Source organism: Nicotiana attenuata, chromosome 11 (genome assembly GCF_001879085.1).
Source record: "Nicotiana attenuata strain UT chromosome 11, NIATTr2, whole genome shotgun sequence".
Lineage (NCBI taxonomy): Eukaryota > Viridiplantae > Streptophyta > Magnoliopsida > Solanales > Solanaceae > Nicotiana > Nicotiana attenuata.
In genome coordinates, this window is record NC_031999.1 from 33,317,134 (window position 1) to 33,337,484 (window position 20,351).

A 20,351-nucleotide genomic window follows, 5' to 3' on the forward strand; every position below is an offset into this window, starting at 1 on the left:
GGGCATTGATGATCATGTAACATCAGGTCAAGAATGCCAAAATTCTCTGCAACGATTGCTTCTTTAATATTAGGGAATATTCTTCATTAAATGTCATCTGGTAACAAATATTTAATCTGCTCCCGTTGATCGGGTTTCCCTCGGGGCCGGTGTCAACTGCAGTTGTTGTTTCCGGTCTTGGTTCTCACTCGATTTGTTTCCATCTGCCTCGTGTTCCACGTGTCACGCTATCATTCAATCATTTAATACGAACCGATTTTAACCTATACAATAAGTACTTTTTTTTATTTGGATATTAAAAGAAATTTTATAATTCTGATGAAGTCCTTCACGACCATACTAATCAACAAATTCAATAATTGTTGATAAGATTTACATGATACATTTTCACTTGTGAAAGAATAAAAAAAATTAAAGCATTTCAATAATATTGGATTATACTTGTTAGGATCCAGAGATTTGCCAAAATAATTACATTAAACATTAGATCTCAAGCAAGAATCATCAATATGTTTATATAAATTTTCACAAGAAAACTACAAGTTCTATTAAAACCCAATAAGATCAATATAAATTGTGGGAAACTTACACAAATATCCCAAATAAATCTCAACTTACCAACCTCTAGCCATTAGTCATAGACTTACCAAAACTAGCCAACAAAAATTGAAAAACCAAATAATAGGGTTCTTTCTCTCAAAGAATCACATGCAAAAATCACCTTCCATATTTTTAAGCGTGATTAGCAATATTAGATACAAGACGGAAAGGAAATTTCATGGCCGGAGTAGCAAATAAGGTGATGAAATACAAAAATCTATACAATATTCCAAAAATCTAAACAAAAAAGGAACTTTTTTAATGGGTATAGATGAAATTCATTGAAAATATATAGATAAGTCAATATACAAAATTTGAGGAAGATTGGAGGTGATTTGAACTGGTTTTGTATCAAAATTCGTAATTAAATCGAGTTCAAAAAAGTCTTCTGCGACACATGTATCAAACATGTATCACGCATGTATCACACACACAGATATACATGGATATACATGTGATACACAATTGATACAAATATGATACATATGTGATACACAAATGATACACAGTGTGAAACACATATCATTTTTTTTCATGTTCAGGTTTTACTTCGAATTTTCACTTCAAACCACCTCAAAACTTCACCAAATCATCCCAAAACTTAGATTCAAGCTCCTTAAGTTGTGCCCAATCTATTCTAATAACACCCACTCAAAACAAAGCAAAAATTTGATATTTTTTGCTGCAAATAGCTAATTGGCTAATATTAGTAATATTTTATCAATTGGCCAATTTTTGTAATGAGCTACTTATAAATGGACATAGCTGGTAATTTTCCTAAATTGTTTTGCTAATCAACAGGGCAGTAGTTGAGAAGAATGTACGTACAATATACGCCCCAGTGCACAATAAATGACCAATTTATTTTTTTATTTTGGTCCAAAATAAATGTCCATTTATATAATCAAGAAAAAAATTAATTTATTATTTAAAATTATCCTCATGTACGTATCCATAAAAAGTCATTTATTCCTCACATTTAAGAAGCGAATAATTTAGTCGCGGTAACTATTTTTGTAGAATTTAATACTGTACCCAAAGCAAATTGTAGACCGGAGGGAGTTCTCCGGGAAATCCGTGCCTTAAAATAGGGACTTTTGGTCTTCTTACACCTAAATTCCCATCTTCTTCTTTTCATTTTCCCAATGAGTTTCTACATGAATTTTACTCAAAATTCAGTACCATAGTAGTAATTTATTCAATTGGATAGCAAGTAACTCACTGATCCCTCCAAATTAATTCCTAAATATATTATGTTAATCAAATTAATAACTCCATTACAAATCCCTTAGCTACGTTCTTAAATCTCTGACTCGATCTGTTTTCATCTGGCCGGACAGGAAATGTCGTCGACGGCGCAGAGAGGAGAATCCGACGATGGCAACACCACCTTGTCTGAAATGGATTCATCTTCCTTGAAATTCGGGACACCGGAGGCGCTGGAGCAGGTGCGTAACCTCACTGACGTTGGAGCCATGACTCGTCTTCTCCACGAGTGCATTGCTTATCAGCGAGCCCTAGATCTAGAACTGGACACAATCCTCTCCCACCGCACTGATCTCGACAAGCAGCTCTCCGGCCTCCAAAAATCTACTCAAGTGCTCGACATTGTTAAAGCCGACGCCGATCACCTCTTATCCAACGTCACCTCCACTTCTCTCCTAGCCGATCAAGTAAGCGCCAAAGTCCGCCAGCTCGATCTTGCTCAATCGCGCGTCAACGACACTCTCCTTCGCATAGATGCCATTGTTCACCGCTCTAATTGCCTTGACGGCGTCCGCAAGGCGCTTGATTCCGAGGACTTCGAATCTGCCGCCAATTACGTCCAGACCTTCCTCCAACTTGACGCTAAGTATAAGGATTCCGCTGCCTCCGACCAGAGAGACCAGCTCTTGGCCTCCAAGAAGCAGCTTGAAGGGATTGTTCGCCGGAAGTTGGCTGCCGCAGTGGATCAGCGGGATCATTCGACTGTTTTGCGGTTCATCAGGCTGTATCCGCCGCTGGGATTGGAGGAGGAGGGACTGCAAGTCTACGTGGCCTATTTGAAGAAGGTTATCGCCATGAGATCGCGCCTCGAGTACGAGCAATTGGTGGAAATGATGAGCGATCAGCAGGAGCCAGGTCAGAACCAGCTTAATTTTGTGTCCTGTTTGACTAATTTATTCAAAGATATTGTCTTGGCTATTGAAGAGAATGATGAAACTTTAAGGAGCTTGTGTGGAGAGGATGGCATTGTTTATGCTACATGTGAACTTCAAGAAGAGTGTGATTCTCGCGGTTCCACTATTATAAAGAAGTACATGGAGTATAGGAAACTAGCTAAAGTGACTTCTGAGATTAATTCTTATAAGAGTAATTTGCTATCCGTTGGAGTTGAAGGACCAGACCCTCGAGAGATTGAAGTATATTTGGAAGAGATTTTGTCTTTGACTCAGTTGGGTGAGGATTACACTGGGTATATGATATCAAAGATTAGGGGCTTGAGTTCTGTTGATCCCGAATTAGGTCCCCGTGCCACTAAGACTTTTAGGAGTGGTAATTTCAGTAAGGTTGTCCAAGATATAACTGGTTATTATGTGATCTTGGAGGGGTACTTCATGGTTGAGAATGTGAGGAAAGCTATAAAAATTGATGAACTCGTGTTTGATAGTCTCACAACTTCCATGGTCGACGATGTGTTCTATGTTCTGCAGAGTTGTTGTCGGAGGTCCATATCCACTTCGAATATCAACTCCGTTATTGCAGTGTTAAGTAGTGCTGTAAGTCTGTTGGGTGGTGAGTTCAATGAGGCTTTACAGCAGAAGGTAAGAGAGCCTAATCTTGGAGCAAAGCTGTTCACTGGTGGCGTTGCTGTGCAAAAGACTGGTACGGAGATCGCGACGGCTTTGAATAATATGGATGTGAGCAGTGAGTATGCATTGAAACTACGGCATGAGATTGAAGAACAATGTGCTGAGGTTGGTCCTAAATTCATGTATTGATCCCTCCTATTGTTTAATGTTAATCTAGTTTATCGATGTGACATCTACTTTTTAAGAGGCGAATAAGTAAAGCTGTAATTTTGTTGCTCGCCTTCATGTATGCTAGTACTTCTTTGGTGTATTTATTTGTTTTTATGGGTGATAAGTAAATTGGACATTGAATTATGAAATGATTTTCTGTTGCATGCATTTCATACTATAGTCTTGCGACATGAAAACTATTGTGCTTTCTGAGAAATCCGTTGAAAGTTTAACATACCCATATATAACCTTAGATTCCACTGGGAATCTGGGATTTTACCCCATGTGTGGGTTACTCTTTTTTTTTCTTTGATTTCTCAAATACTGTTGAAATCTAGAATGATTGACTGTTACATTCATCTCTTGCCTTTAGTCTTTGAATGTTAAAGTGGTTGTGCTTTTTGAGATTACCTTCAGAATTAATTATAACCTCAAATCCTATGCAGAAGTTACCATTTATTAGATTATTCTTTCTTTTTTGCTACCCTTGTTCCTTTTGCTAGTCTTAATTGGATTGCATTGTCAGGTGTTTCCTGCGCCAGCAGATAGAGAGAGGGTCAAATCCTGTTTATCTGAATTGAATGAGATGAGCAATGGTTTTAAGAAGGCCTTGAATATTGGCTTGGAACAACTAGTGGCTACTGTGACACCTCGAATCCGGCCAGTGTTGGATACTGTTGCAACAATCAGCTATGAGCTGTCAGAATCTGAATATGCTGACAACGAGGTAAATGACCCATGGGTTCAAAGGCTTCTCCATGCTGTAGAGAGCAATGTGGCTTGGCTTCAACCATTAATGACTGCTAACAATTATGACTCACTTGTGCATCTGGTCATTGACTTTATTGTTAAGCGGCTTGAGGTTATCATGATGCAAAAAAGATTCAGTCAACTTGGAGGTCTTCAACTTGACAGAGATGTTCGAGCTCTTGTCAGCTACTTCTCCAACATGACCCAGAGGACTGTTAGGGACAAATTTGCTCGTCTAACCCAAATGGCTACAATATTAAACTTGGAGAAGGTCTCTGAGATTCTGGATTTCTGGGGTGAAAACTCAGGACCCATGACCTGGAGACTTACTCCAGCTGAGGTTAGAAGAGTGTTGAGTTTGAGGGTTGACTTCAAGTCTGAAGCAATAGCGGCTCTTAAGTTGTAACCCATTTCTATGGTTTATTTTGTTCAATATTTCTTTATATGCTGTTACGATGCTACATTTTGTATTTTCGGGTTTATTTAACTTCCGTGAGAGATTGTAATGGGCATGAAATCTTTGAAATATAGTTCAGTGCTTTCCATTTTCATTCTTAAGTCGAATATCTTTCTTTTACTTTTTTCTTCTGAATCCTCGTCTTAACGTGGCTCTTTAGCATATGAGTTCATCTTCTACAATCTTCAAAGCAGCTCTCTGATTCTCGTCACAGTGATTATATATGTAGAAAAAAATGTGCGTTGAGATATTACTTCTCAAATAAAAAGATCATGCCTTTAGCTCTGTTTGAAGATCACAGGTAATTTGTGTTCTCAGAAACTAATCTGATTGTTGGTTGAGCCTGGCATCATTTATTTGCTATTTGGATTAGTTTCTTCTTTGGTAATTCGGCTGGTCACTGTTGGAGGACCATTTATTCCTCTTGTTCCAGCATTTTTTACATTGTTTGTCAATTGATTTCAAATTATGTATGTGTCACATGATATAATTTTCCTCGAAGCAGGGAGTTTACTGTCGACATCTCTGCTTGTCCACCTAGGGTAGTTGAACTTGCAATTTTCTCTGTGAGGGTAAGGCCTCTATGCTGTGCACTGGTTGCTATATATTGACCGAAAAGCTGGTCATTTTTCTATTTATTTTTGTTTCTTCCACATGCTTAAAAGTTTATCTTACTGAAAATTCTTAGTTACCGTTCTCGGTGCTGATGGTTATTGGAGGGTCACACGAGCCAATTTACACTTGCATTGCCTGTCACCTCTTCGTCATTTTCTCTTTTCCTTCTTGTTGTTCAGCGTCCGTCTTCCTGGATTTGCTCGCTTTCTTTGCTACTATTTTTCCTTCCCTTGCTCGCAGGCTGTTACATCAATTTACTTAAATAATATTGCATTCTTGTTACTTCCTTTGAGGCTGCTGACTGTCAGTGTTTTTTGGTTCTTTGGTCTGCTTCATCTCTCTGGCTTCGCAACTTAGTTTATTTTCTTCGCATTTAATCAATATGTTTCACTCTTATGTGCTTGTGTGCTCTTTATATATACCAGCAATTTGCATGGATGAGGATTTAATAACAGTGTTTATTCTCTGACGCCTTGATGGTTCATTAATTGTACCTGATTTTTCAAAGTCAGTTCCTGAATTGTGCTGGTAGATGTTTGTTCTTTTGTAATTTCCATTTCCTAAATGAATTGTGTGGGATTATTTGAGTATAAAATTAACAAATCATAGCTGGGCGATATCTTACATCAGTTGTTCTCAGAATCATGTGTAGGAGAGTAATTTCTCTGTATGTTGTCAGATGTTCCCACATGTTCATATAAGGGTTACTTTGCACTCAGCTAAATCTGGTAAAACAGTAATAGTTTTGGCTGCCACTAGGGTTCTTGTATGTCTTCATGCTGCCATTGGGGCTCCAGAGGCTGCAGAATCAACGCATAATGCTCCACTTTATTGTATTGATATCCCAAGAGTGGACTATCGTTTGTTATGAAAGGTAAGGTTTTGCAACAATGAATCATGAATGAGGAATCTCAGAAGGTAATGCTTTGGTCAGTTTGCTTAATTCTTGGTTTCTTTTAGGATTATTCTTGTTTTTTTATTTTCAGTGTTTGATGTTGTCGTCTTAAGTTATAACTATCAGCAATAGCTGCAGTTAAATTACTTTACTAGGATGGTTTGCCTGATTTAATAAGTCCATCCTTAGCCAATTGCTAAAGATTTCTGAGGAGTCAACTAGGCAATTGTAGTCTAGATTCAGTTCATTTGTTCTTGAAATTGGTAGACAAAATCCTGGTTTTTGTTCTCATTGAAAATTTTTGCTCTTTTATTTTTTTAATTTTGTATTTTTGTTCTTTATAGCTTCTTGAGCGTATATTTACTGACGTGGATTATGGAAGCTTTCTGAGGCCATTGGATTCACTCAATTGAAATTCCATTGATGATGCTGGATGTCAATTTCCTGTAAAGAAGGGTAGAGGTTCGTGTTTAGTGTATGTGCGCCCGTGCATGTGTTCTGCTTCGGAAACTGAAAAATGCAATTTTTTCGAATAATTTTGATCTTGATCATAAAATGTTAGTTGATGTGTGTGAATATTGTGATTCTAATATGGATAATATTCTGTGATGCAGTGTTAGGAGTGAATCAGATAGGTCGATTCCTAGTTCAGGTTGTCGATAGGAGACTGTTACCCGATGCTAAATAGTTATTGGATTCTAATGTATTAATGGATATTACTCTGTGGTGTAGTATTAGGAGTGAATAAGAGCGTCCACAGCATGTAGTGATTCTTTAGGGCTGGCTCTGGTTTTTTATCTCTGCTGAATAGCTAAACATGCTTAGACCTTTTTTTAGATGGAAATGTGCTTAGAACTTGGGGTATAAAAGGTTGCAGTTTTGGCAGTTGGTGTCTGAAGTTATGGAGACTTTTGTTTTTTTAATGGAGACTGGTTTTCCCCACTAATATTTTTTCCTTTTTAAGGAGGCATTTTTTCCATAATAAAGAAGGTGTTTTTCTTGTTATCTTATTATTAATATGTTGTTAGGTTCTGATTTATCAAAGGTTTATGTTCTGAGGTTGACATAAAGATGGCAGAACTTCTGGTAGAAATTACCGAGGAGTTAACTAAGAAACTATAATACTCTACATTCAATTTCTGTATTTTGTTCTTGAAATTGGTTGACAACAGGGGCGGATCTACCTTATAAATTTGGGTTCACGTGAACCCATGGTCTTCCCAGCAAATTAGTTTTTCCATGCATATAATTTACAGAAATGGTCTAATATTATCTTTAGGAACCCATGCTCTACAGAGCTATGTGGTGCACTGGCTAGATGGTTGTTTTACTTCCCCAAGGGCAAGGGATCTAATCCTCTTGGACTTTCTCATTCTACAGTTTTCTTTCCTTTTTTATTGCATTCTTTCATTTGTTCTCGTCCTACATTTTTTTATTTCCCCTAATCCCAATTTATGCCAACCTCAATTCCAATTGCTATCTCTCAAGTAATTTTCTCTTTACCCTTTTTGCTTCTTAGTTTTTAATTGCTTTTACTTCAAAGAATTTTGAATTGTTAGTATAGTTTCTTAAGGAATATTTTAGTTTATTTTTGTAAGTAATTTACATATAAAGAATTAGTCATATGTTAAGATTTTTAAATATTTTTTGTGCTTCTTTTTGCACTAAAATTTGCACAAGTTTCAAATTTTACGGTATTAAATTGTTATTAGCATTTTATTTTCCCTCTTTGTTTTGAATTTTGATGGTAAGAACTGAGTTGTTTAAGAAGTGTATAAGTTACCTCTTTAAATAATATTTAAAATTGATATTAAGTCATAAAATACTAAATATTCTCTCATAAACAACAACATACCTAGTATAATCCCATAAGTGGGGACTAAATGTTCTCACATCATATGACATTATTGATCAAAAATTTTTTGACACTATTTACTAGCACCACGTTAAACCCGGTGGTGCACCCATGATCTCAAAATCCTGGATCCGCCCCTGGTTGACAAAATTTGAGTTAGCACTCTTTACATTTAGTAGTTCGCATTTCGACTATGTCATTTTAGTTTGTGATGAAAATAAGGATGTTCCTAAAATTCCTAATGTGTTTATTTATTTGTTAATTGCTGATTGTTTCGTCTATTTGTCATATTCCAGCTACACATAGTTGAAGACTGATGAGAGCTGCCAGCTGAGCTAAAGTAAAAGCTTAGTTTTGTTTGATTTTCCTGGAAATTGGATGATACTGACTTCTTTTGATTTGACAATATATGAGGGTTGAACACATTAAGTTGGAGAGAACACGTTATTGTCAGACTCCTAGAGGACAAAGACGTTTTCTTTTTCCATTTTTTTTAAAGCAGGGAAATCTGCATTACTTTATATCCACCATTAGATTGACCATTTTAGTTGTTCATCAGCTCACTAAGAAAGAGAATAAGTTTGGTGTTTTCCTCTAATATGTGCTCCTATTATTTTTAAGGTTTGCGGCTTTGTTATGGGGACTTTGGCAAATACATCTGCATTGCTTCTTGTGCATCGCCAGTTTCGTGGAGTTCTGGAGGTTTATATCACAATTTTATACGACATGGTGATCTGATGGAGCAGCCGGAGAGGTAGCAACATTCTCTTTGATTCTTATAATGTTATTATTTTATTTCATTTTGAAGTTCAAAATTCAGTTAACTATTACTGGTAACTTTAGCCAGACTTATAGAACCGAATATAGAAACAGAGAAAAATTAGACTAGCATCTGCCTTTGATTTTTTCAATGCAGAGCTTGATGTTTAGGGGCATGCTCCAATGCCAGCTTGGAGGAAGCAGAAAAGTATATAAACCTTTCAAACTGAGAAGAAAGTATATCTTTCTCTATCTTTAGTTAATTAAGTTGAAGGGAACCTCTTGATTATTAGCTTAGTAAGGAGTTAGGAGAGAAGCAGGGGACCAAAATTTCAGTTGCTTTTCCAAGCTCTACAATCCAAAATATAGGACTGCCAGAATGTTTTAATACATTCCAATTTAAAACCTTCCTCCAACCACTCCGGATGGATTGAAAATGTTGGTCTTTTTACTCTCAAGATTTTGTTGGCAGGGTGAACAGCGACAGATATATAGAGAGAGTTTTGTTTCTGTTTTTGCCCTCCCTCCTATTGTATTGGTGGTGGAGACAGACTCATCACAGTGGAAGCTTTTCCAGGTTTAAAGCTAAAGTGTCAGTAACATTATTGAATAGCTGCTATAGCAAGTTAAATTTTGTTATGAATGTTTAATCCTTTAGCATCTAATGGATGATTATGTAAATCCATAGAGTTTAATTAATTTGAACACGTTATATTTTGCGAGTGAGTCTTTGCGTCAATATAAAAGGGGTAGGATAGTCTCTAGCAAGAGGAGTACAATAAAAATAATCTGTAATATCAGTTTCTCGGACAGAATACCTTTACTAGCAATCTTTGACCGTCATTGTAATCGGTAAGGCTTAGAAGGAAAACAAATTGATTTATGTAATTTATTACTTTATAATATAAATGCATTTGTTTAAAAAGAACATACGTACTTGCCTGTGACTAGTATCTATATCTTGCTGCAATTTGATGGTTTCTTTCCTTACGAGAAGACTTCTACTTAGTTGACTGAAAACTCTTTTTTTTTTGGTTGCGAAGACATTTATTCAAGCAAACTTAAGAGTCATTACAAACTGGGACTACTCTAGGATCCATGGTTCCTAGCTTGTCCTTTTCAAAAGTAGAAACAACAAAAGGTAGCGGAACTAAATACAACATTGGATTTCCCAAAACAGATGAGTTGCTTCCATTCTTAGCCATAAGGTCTGCTTCCATGAACACATGTGTCACTGTTGGCTCCCCCACTCTAGATAGCATCCATCTGCAGTCATTTATCAAGTTTTGATAAAGGCAAGAATGTTAGTGAGCATGTTGATTAACATTACAGTCTGTTTCGATTGCTAACGGCATGAGATTTTTTTGCAGCGCTAGACCTGGCCCATGCATGAATGCTAAGCCCTCCACGTAAATATTGGTTGCATGGGGCACTGTCATGTTGAAGCCCGGAATCCAATTACTGTCACTATTTCTAAATACACCTGCAATGCCCCCCTTTCCTGGATTGCTGATGCATGAGCCGTCTATGTTTAGTTTGAAGAAATCCATATCTGGTGGCTTCCATTTAATGTAAGTCATCTTAGGACATGGCGGCCTTTTTGAATCTGTGAGCAGTTTATATTCAATGGTGCTATTGACAACATGCCCTAGTGAAGAGGATTGTTTTTGTTCTTGAATATTATGTCATTCCTGTGTAACCAGATGTGCCATAGGATAAAAGGAATGACATCGGCCTTATTGGGGTATCCGTTGAACTGTGCTTTGGATTGACATTGTGTTTTTATCCATTTGTGGAGCGTGTAATCATTAGGTGGTTGATTTGAGTATTTGTAGGTATTTTCCAGTTGGTCCCATATGGATTTTGAATAGGGACATTTAAACAGCATGCGCTCCATATCTTCTTCTTTCATTCACGAACAGTGTACAAATAATTTAATTATGACGAAACTAAGTTTTTTTTTGTTGATAAATTAACCATAAGCATATAGATCATCGAGTAATAATTTTCATCCAAAGTGCAGTGTTTTTTGCATTGGCATTTCAAATAAGAGGGCTTTCCGTTAAAGATAGAATATACTATGATGACATCCAATCCAAGTCGCCTACTATTAATCGAGCAAAATTGTTCATAACGAAGCAAAGTACATCTTGACAATTTCTGAGTACTTGACTACTGAAGTGCTTCCTTGTTACAGGGGGTACTAAGAAAACAAAGAAGAAATAATTGACCTCTTACTCCTTCAGCTATAAACAATAGTAGTAATAAAAACCAGCTGCAAAAGTGAATTTATCAAAGGACCCAAATCGCCATGTTTTCAGCCTATGTTCCTAGACAATGCCTTCCCAACTGATATCCTTTGCTGTTCTCTTTCTTTCTACGTTAGAGGATCCGTATCATGCGACCCTCCCGCCACTTAGCCTCGGGAAATTCCCAGTTAATAAAACAGACCCTCCCTGTATTAAAGAGACTTCTCTTCTAGTTCCTATTCAAAAAGTCCTGTCGGAAATCGACCTTATCGAACCCAAGCTCAATAAACATTTGGATAATCCACATACATTTTACCATCTCTCTCTCTCGGGCATCCCATCTTTCAACAGTTAAATTTTGTTATTACTGTGCTGATAAAGTTTTTTATCTTAGCATAAATGGACTGCATGTATATGCACAAAATCATACCCTTAATATAAATGGACTGCATGTATATGCACAAAATCATACCCTTAATATAAAAACATCAAGGCATGAAAAGCCAACATTATGCGCAGTAGACCCCGTATCTTGAGTCTATTATCTGCTAAATAAGATTGAACCAGATGCAGAAATATGTTACCATAACTGGACAACACTTTCTGAATATCAAACTTCTTAGCTGAAAAGTTTCACACCTGCATTTTCAGCACCTTGCTACTTCAAATGCATCTTCAGTTAAGTGTGTCTTTTTTGCTTTTCTGCTTGTACTTCCATAGAACCTATTCATCCAATGCATTAGCAGAAAGTGGCACTATCCCAAGTTTTCCAGCTCTCTCTCAATCCAAGCCTCACTATCAATCTCGTCATCCTTGGCTAATTTCTTCAGTGAATTCTTTTCCAATTTCCTCCTCTTTAATCTCTCCTTGATTCGATCAATATCAATACTTCCATTGTGGTCACCAGCAGAGACGGTCTGGCAAACTACTTCTTTGGCGTCATCCTTAATTGGCTGACAAACACCATCCTCAACTGCACTATTTGCACTACCACACTCACTCTCTGTCTCCTTGACAGTATTGAGGATGTTGCAGGATTCTTTTTCACTGCATTTGGATGTCACGGAGGTAGACGACCCTCTGACCTCCACCAATTCCATATTCCTGGAATCTTGTGCAACAACTGACACGCTTGAGATACAAGACTCTGTGCTGCTTGATGTTGCCTTTCCAGCAACAGGTTTTAATTCAGTCGACCTGCCAGACAGGGATGGTGTTACTTGTTTCTGATTCTGCTCCAGCAACTGAAGCATCTTTTGAATAACCTCTGAGAAAGAACAAATAGAATAAGTTAGGTGCTCAAGTTACTAAGGTCGTGGAACAGCATAAATAGGATGGAAGGGAAATATTTACCAAGGAATAAGGATTAGTTCATAAGAAAAAGAAACATATACATGGAAGGTCAAACAACCAAAAGTATTGACTCCAACTTCTGGATTAATAATTGTTATCCAGTGTAGAGTATGTCATAGTTTCAGGACTTTTTCCTTTGAGACAAAGTTAACTGCAAGCAGGTCTTCCATACAGAGTAGGGTTTTTCTTCTGGTGCTTCCTTTAAGATATTGCGAGTGTATATCAGTTTACATTTGTGAATAATATAAGTTTGACATGATTGGAACTTTACATGTCTTTGCCCAACCGTTTAAATATTACTAAAACAAGACCGCATTTCCTATGTGTTTTTCTTCTAATCTATGAAGACGTTGTAAAGTCGATCTAAGTGAACCAAAGATATCCATACGTGAAAATCTGAAACCTAATTGTCTGAATATTTAGCAGAAAGAACAGCTCTGATATTTAATTAAAAGCTCCACAGTTAACCTGCAGATTCAGTTGCTCACTGTCTTCTTAAGAACTCATCAGCTTTATTATGATTTTAACTCTACAATGGAGATTTTTTTTCATCACCTTTAAGCGACATGGAATTGCGAAAACTATATGGGGTAAATCTGTAAATATATAACATACCTTCTAACTGCTTCGGTGCAACGTCAAATTGCATCCACCAGGGATTCCCTTTTCCAGTAGGCAATTTCACTTTCAGAAGTTTAGCAGCAAGGAACATGGAACCAGCAGCGATATAATGGGGCTTATATTGCAAGCACAGTGTTGTACGAAGCCTACCAACCACATGATTATTAATTTCTGGAGTTCAAAATTTGGAAGTAAAAAATAAGTGAATCACATTCTACAAATAAAGAACCATCACCACCGCGTGAAAAGATACTAACCAATCATTCACAAAATTCCAAGCTACTTTGACCATCTCCTTGTTAGAGATTTCCAACCTCTTCATAGCTGCAACAAGTGCCTTGTAAGGATGTTCGATGTTAAGATCAAATGCAACTGTCGCAAGCAGCATTCTCTCACCAGCTACAATCGACTCCTTTTCCTTATCATAGATATCCTGTGATATGAAGCATGACATTAGGGGGAAAAAAAAGAATAGAAGTTAGTGGGAAATAACAAAGCTGTGATAATCGATGACATACCTTTTGTCTGATCCTCAGTGGAGCTGATGGATCCCATTTATAAACTAACTTGTAGGAAACAACAACAAAATCACTCAGCCAGCGTGGTGTTTCTTCAGCTTTGCAGGCAAGGAACATGCTCACCGTCGCGACAATCTGCACAGAATGCAGTGCCACACCAAAGAGCGCATGGTGAATCAAAAGAGAGGGACATACTTATAATGCAATGCCGTAGGCCTGATTTGGCTTTAAATCGATATCTGAACCAATTCCAGTTAGTCTTACAAAGGGTAACATCAGAAATTTACTGCGAAAACAACTGCACATTTGCAATATATTTTACTTCACGGTAGAGCTAAACATAACATTGTGTATACAAGTGTTTTATCCTGTCAAGCAGCTCAAGTCCCGGTTTGGCAAAACAAATATTCTGTCTGCAAGACATTAACCACGCTTAAAAGAACTTCACAGCAGATCTGTGTTTCTTAGTCAATTGCGATTACAAGAGTAAGAAATGACTTCTACCTGCCAATGGTTCTTTGCATGAGATTGGCGCATGTAAAAGCGATGGCACAACATAATTGCAGTAGCTATGGTCACTTGAGGCCTGAAAAATTAAATATTCAACAACCTCCTATGAGAAATTGAGCATAAGCAAGTTGCATGAATTCTCTCGGAAAAAAGTACGTGAATGAGAGAAAGAGACCAAAGAAAAGGATATAGTGCTCGTGCTACACAGAGATATCAAACTTTTCTCTACTGATAAAAATAGAGTGGATCTTACACTTTCAGCTCTATGCCAAGCTCTTGCAGGAAAGAGCAGTACAACTTCCTTAGATGTGACTCTTTTTCATAATCGATCCCATCCTTCCTTGACGGAGAGTGATCCTCTATTTCTTCTTTAGTGAAGTACCATCGTTGGGTCAAAGACTGAGATTTTTCTTGAATGTGCATGCTAGATGCAACTCTTGCAAGTTCTGGATAAGAAGGATTCTCTGGCAGTTGTCCTGCCATGTTCTTTCCCTCTTTCGCCAAGCAGATTAGCGGAACAGAATTTGGAAGCTAAATAAGTTCTTCGTTCCAAATAGGTAACTGGAATATTCTGCAAGTAGAAAAGTATAACTTTCTTAGGAAGTTGAATCCTTGCTAAGTTTAATCATCCAAGAAAATTCATAGAGCCGAGAACTTCCAAGCCAGCTGCATTCATGGTCAGCTAACAGTAAATGGCTAATCCGTTTAGAATCTTAAACCTTTTCCTACTTTTCCATCATGAACTGTAACGGAATCATGCTTACAGACAACTTAAAATGACTAATGCTGACAGACAAAGACTGCTTATTGTTGAATATAGACATCCAAGGTAAAGGTTGTTTATTGTTTAATTGCCGAAAATTGTTGAACATTGATAAGAAAAAAGAAGAGAATAATTTTCGCTAAAGAAATATCATAGAGACAATAAACCTCAGTGCATTTGGAAGTAACACACATCCATTGGACAGGTTTCGCATAGAAATCGAATACCCTTCTCTAATTTTCACCTTTCTGGTATGGAGTACTTTAAACTTTAAGTTATTCTTTTACTGAAGAGGACCTAAATAAAGTGGACTACATACAGAGATTTCACATAGCTGATCCCAACTACATAGATATAAAGTAGTTATTTGATAATTTGAAACCTATTTTCTTCACACGAAAGAAGTGGTGGTATGGAGATTTCTCAATTATGTGTTGGTAACTTGAGCCCTTATTACTGCAAAATTAAAAGTGACCAATCAAAACATTACTACAAAATTGGAAGTTATAATGACAGGTAGCAAAGGGAACTGAAGGCTAATTTCAGCAAAACAATGGGATTAGTTGACACACAAAGAGCATCCCTTCTTTTTGAATTCATAAAGACAAAGTCAACACATAGAAAATGACACAAACTACAGATCCAAACACCTGAAAACATGATATTTGTAGAGAACTCTTAATTGAATTGATCATTTACCCCAATCATATCAAGTATCATTAAGCGTTGATACTGCGAAAAACTTACCCAAAAGGAAAGTAGAACAAAATAGCAAAGGCAATTTGACCCAAAACACGAATCATAAACAAGCCATAAATCTAAACATCATTATCAAATCACATGCTTCCACTTTCAACACAATATATTGAATCTTGATTTTCTCTTAAATTTCATTTCAAGGAAAAAAAAAATAAGATCTTGAATTTCTCATTACGGAGCTACCTTAATTAAATTGCATAATAATTAACAACCCAGAAAGGGAAAAAACAAAAAAAGAGCAAACCTGAAGAAAATTGAGAATAAAGGTTGGGATATCCGCTGTGTGAGTAGAAGAGTGGATAAGAAACAAGGAATTTGGCAAAGAAAGAGCCTGAAAAAAGATACTCTAAGTTGCAAATTTAATGTTAATTAATAGTTTAAGGCTAAGAATAAGAAGAAAGATATTTTGTGAAGTTGACTCAACAATGTTACCTTTGGAAAGGTCTTCTGTCTTTCTCTGAGTAGCCTTGCCTTCAAAGAGTTGCTTGAAAATTGCAAGTACAAACACTTCCCTTTTGTTTATCGGGCAAAGGGCAACGTTGCCATTTCCATATTTGCGTTTCTTTCTTTTTCTTTTGTTAAAACCTCTTAAATTATTAGTACTACCTTTTTGTTTAAACTATTAAGTACTCTATTTCCTTTATCCTCGATTATAATTTCTTTTAGATTTAAGAATTTTCCGGTTAAAACGACGAGTGAGTAATAAAAAAAAAAATTCAAAAATAAGTATACATCGACATCTTATGAGCTTCCATCTTGCTAAACAATTGCTAAAATTTATGACACCTTCGACGAGTTCTCTCCAAGTTGTATGCAAGCATCGCATTGAGATGTGATTGCTAAACTTTTGAAGTTCATCTTCAATACCCTCAAGGATTGGCTCATCACACTTTTTAACGAACGAGAGATTTGAGAACTTTGACTTTGGTACCAATTGTAGCGAATCTTAATATGAAATCTCCATTGAGACTCTGAAAAAAAATTTAAGGGGAAAAATAAAAGGATAAAACTTCTTATTTCATTCAACTTAACATGGCAAAATACGAATGCAGAGTATTTAACAAAATCCAAAATAATCTAACAAACCCTACATGTGGCAACTATAGTTATGACCACCTGTTAGGGACTAAAAAGTAATTAAAAGGACCCAAATGATATTATACAAACTTAGGGCACTACATAAAGTAGAAATAAATTAAGAATATCTAATTAAGCTGTTATGACTCTCCAATCGCTACATCCAGTAAAGAATTTCTGAAGAACAATAATTGTATGCGTCAGTCCGGGGCCTTTTTTAATACCATCAATTACAAGGACATTTGGCTAAAATCAATCTTTTACGGGGTCATTCCTGTCAATCACCCGCTTTTTTTATCATAAAAGAAAAGGAATTAGGCATGTACCTTTGATTGGCCTTCTTTTTCATTATTCTGTATATGTTAGAGGAACATAAGATTTTTTTATTTTCTAATTAGCTTATCTCATGAATTAGAATTAAGATTAGCGCATCATATTAAGATTACTAGTCTTTCTCCACGTGCATGTGTGCCTTATTAACCATTACAATTTAGAAAAAAGCACATATCTATTATTAAAAAGATATGCTTGAATTATTAAATAAAACTTACATAAATGTAAATAAACCATAAAAATAAAAAGATCTTTTTTCTCCATAAGAAAAATAAAGATATAACATAAAATTATGTTCAGTTTGAGAGATCGTACATCTTCTTCTATATTTATCTTGATATTCAACGAAATCCTTTAAGAAAATATTATCTAACTATGAATTGTTAGGTAATTCTAAATACTTTTAAGAAATATTTGGCACTGCAAAAGAATCCATTAATATACGAGAAGTACTTAATTTTATTTTTTATAATTGAGAATCTTCTAATTACTCGATTATCTTCATGCATCTATAGGGGTGGCAAACGGGCGGGTCGGGTCGGATATGAGCAGGTCAAGACGAATAATTTAAAAACGGATAAATTATCAGACCCGACCCGTATTTGAGACGGATAAAAACAGGTTTATCCGGCGGATAATATGGATATCCATATTATCCATGGCTTCTTAAATATGATCACTTATGAGAGAACTCCATGTCTTTCGAGCTTGAAGAACTCCAGTTTGGGGCTTTACAAATGTAAAAGTTAAACACATTAGTTATGCATTTGGTTAACCATTTTCTAAGTGGATAATATGGTTCTTATCCATATTCGACCCGTTTTTTTATGGTTCATTATCCAACCCATTTTTTAATGAATAATATGGGTGGATAACTATTTTCTTTTAACCATTTTGCCACCTCTATGCATCTATATCAATATACTAAGAGTTATGTGAGGAAAACAAAATCATAGCTCGAGAAGATAGATTAGGGCAATTATATTAGGAACATAAGTAGAAGTAGAAGTAGAAGTAGGAACAAAGCTAACATATCTCTTTTCAATTTAACTTTATCATTGGATGGCTAATATATGCATACAACAAACCAAAAACTTAAAATTTTGAATTAATTTTGTCAACAATTCGTGGAATATCAAAGAAATGTCATCTTAAAGCAATTGTATCTATAATCTACGAAATATGTCTAGAATTCTGCACAAAATAAAACGTCTAAAAAGACGCTTGAAAAGTAACAAAAAAGGGATGAACTTACTTGAGTTGAAATTTGTAGAGTAATTTATATGTTGCGGGAGGTAAATAGATTGGTCTAGCTGAAATATGCATATTTTTACTGGAAGTAGAATATTTTATTGATTCTAAAGTCCGCTTATATAAGCTGATAAGTGGTCAAAATTAAATTCGATAATATAAATAATCTAATTGTGTATCTATTGATTTTTCTTGGACTGATGAGATAACTCATAAGCATTACTGTCGCTTGTTTGAATTCTACTTATTGCAAACTGAAAGGTTGCAGTTTTGGATGTAGTAAAGGTTGATCGTCATTATTCATTACTCAAATAAAATAGCTTACCTAGATTCATTCCATTTAAACTCAAAAGACTTGTTAAGCTAAACGTCCTAATGTCTCGTATTTATCTCTCTTTTTTGTTTCTTAACTTTTTTATTTTCTTAATATTTATTAGGATGTATATTTACATCTTTACACGAAAATTGTTACTGAAATTGTGCTTGATTAAAGGATAAAAATGTCATCTAACTTTATAAGGATATTTTGGTCTTTTAAATTTTACTTTAGTTGTTCATACTTATAATATAGTATGATATGATCTAACAACATATAAAGAGACATCATCTTATTTATTTTATTAATATAGTACATCTAGCAAATTAAGAGATTTACCTTTTGTTATCTATAATATCATTAGTCTTTAGGCATATGCATGACGTGTATCCCTTATAAATGATATATGATAACTATAAATGGTAGTACTAGAAGATTTTAGATTATTATATGCATGAGAAGTTAATGAACTTAACTTATAGACCGAAGAGTTTAGATATATGTTTCTTAATAAATCTTTTGATAATCCCAGGGAAAATTTGATGTTACAAAACTATTTTGTAGCTTACACGTTCATTTATTAATATTGAAGATATTATTAATTTTAAGGGCATAAAAGTTCAAAAATATAGGGTCGTCTTGGTCTTTCATATTCAACTTTTGATCTGCATGCTTATAATATATAATATAATTAGTATTAATATTGTCATTGTCGTCGTCTTCGTGTTAATACTCATATATCTTACAATATTATATTATTTACAATAAAATAAATTAAGGCATTGAGGTGATAGCTAGATTAGGTACAAATAAACATTCTTCTTCTATTCAAATAGGTTAGCCAAAGTTCAAATTGGACCCTCTAATTGGGTAAGAGAGTGCTTAGTAAAGTTCAAGGGCAAAATTTATTTGTAGCCACTCGCTGCAAATTTATATTATTTGGTGACCATAAAATTTCAGATACATTTAGTAGTCTAAAGATATTAGAATGGTCAGCCCAAATTCCACCAAACCCACCACATCTACTTTTCCTTTTCCACCATCTATCAGACATCCACACAAAAAAGCTCAATCATTGCCCTGCCGCTATTGCACCGCCACCGTTACCGCCATGGCACCGCTACCACCTCCACGTGCTGTTGCCACCGCACCGCCCTACCCACATTCCAAAAATAATAGATCATAAAAAAAGCAGACTCACGCACCCCTGGACCATCCTCATCCACCTCAATTCCACCACCAAACCTAAAGAATTATGGACTAAAAGAGTGAGAAGAAGAAAAAACAAAGGCAGTATAAACAGACAAATTGAACTTAAAGAAATAAGATCTAAAAGTGAAAAAGAAAGAAAGATTGAGAGTATTTATGAGAGAAAAATTATACACTTTATATAAGGAAGATATATTAATTATTTACTTTATATACAATTATAAATTCTATGTGCACTGCATATATACATTATATACTATTATATACTTTATATACAAAATTATATGAACTTTGAATGTCCTGACCCAATTCCATTATAGGCCGTGATGGCGCCCAACACTTCTGTTAGGCAAGCCAACACTGATCAACTAGTGATTTTCCGTTTTAGATAAATTTGTAAACAATGGCTTTTTCCTTATTTAAAAAACAAATTTAGAAGTTTGCAGCTTTAACATAAAT

At 35.5% G+C, this 20,351-nt stretch overlaps 2 protein-coding genes across 5 annotated transcripts; one reads left to right on the forward strand and one right to left on the reverse strand.

Moving 5' to 3' along the window:
• Positions 1,648 to 4,910, forward strand: LOC109234326 (conserved oligomeric Golgi complex subunit 4). 2 transcript variants are annotated; one of them, XM_019400264.1, is made up of 3 exons: positions 1,648 to 1,813; positions 1,941 to 3,557; positions 4,129 to 4,910. In XM_019400264.1, the coding sequence occupies exons 2-3, from the start codon at positions 1,944 to 1,946 to the stop codon at positions 4,756 to 4,758; spliced, it is 2,244 nt and encodes a 747-aa protein (XP_019255809.1). In that variant the 5' UTR covers positions 1,648 to 1,813; positions 1,941 to 1,943; the 3' UTR covers positions 4,759 to 4,910. The 2 variants fall into 2 exon arrangements, with proteins under 2 accessions (XP_019255809.1, XP_019255808.1); XM_019400263.1 differs by having other exon boundaries at positions 1,648 to 3,557.
• On the reverse strand, positions 11,018 to 16,193 carry LOC109234327 (cyclin-T1-3-like). 3 transcript variants are annotated; one of them, XM_019400265.1, is made up of 8 exons: positions 16,139 to 16,193; positions 15,951 to 16,037; positions 14,438 to 14,755; positions 14,179 to 14,260; positions 13,675 to 13,809; positions 13,414 to 13,589; positions 13,151 to 13,302; positions 11,018 to 12,449 (listed from the first exon to the last, which is right to left on the reverse strand). In XM_019400265.1, the coding sequence occupies exons 3-8, from the start codon at positions 14,665 to 14,667 to the stop codon at positions 11,938 to 11,940; spliced, it is 1,287 nt and encodes a 428-aa protein (XP_019255810.1). In that variant the 5' UTR covers positions 14,668 to 14,755; positions 15,951 to 16,037; positions 16,139 to 16,193; the 3' UTR covers positions 11,018 to 11,937. The 3 variants fall into 3 exon arrangements, with proteins under 3 accessions (XP_019255810.1, XP_019255811.1, XP_019255812.1); XM_019400266.1 differs by having other exon boundaries at positions 15,951 to 16,052; positions 16,139 to 16,187; XM_019400267.1 differs by lacking the exon at positions 15,951 to 16,037 and having other exon boundaries at positions 16,139 to 16,165.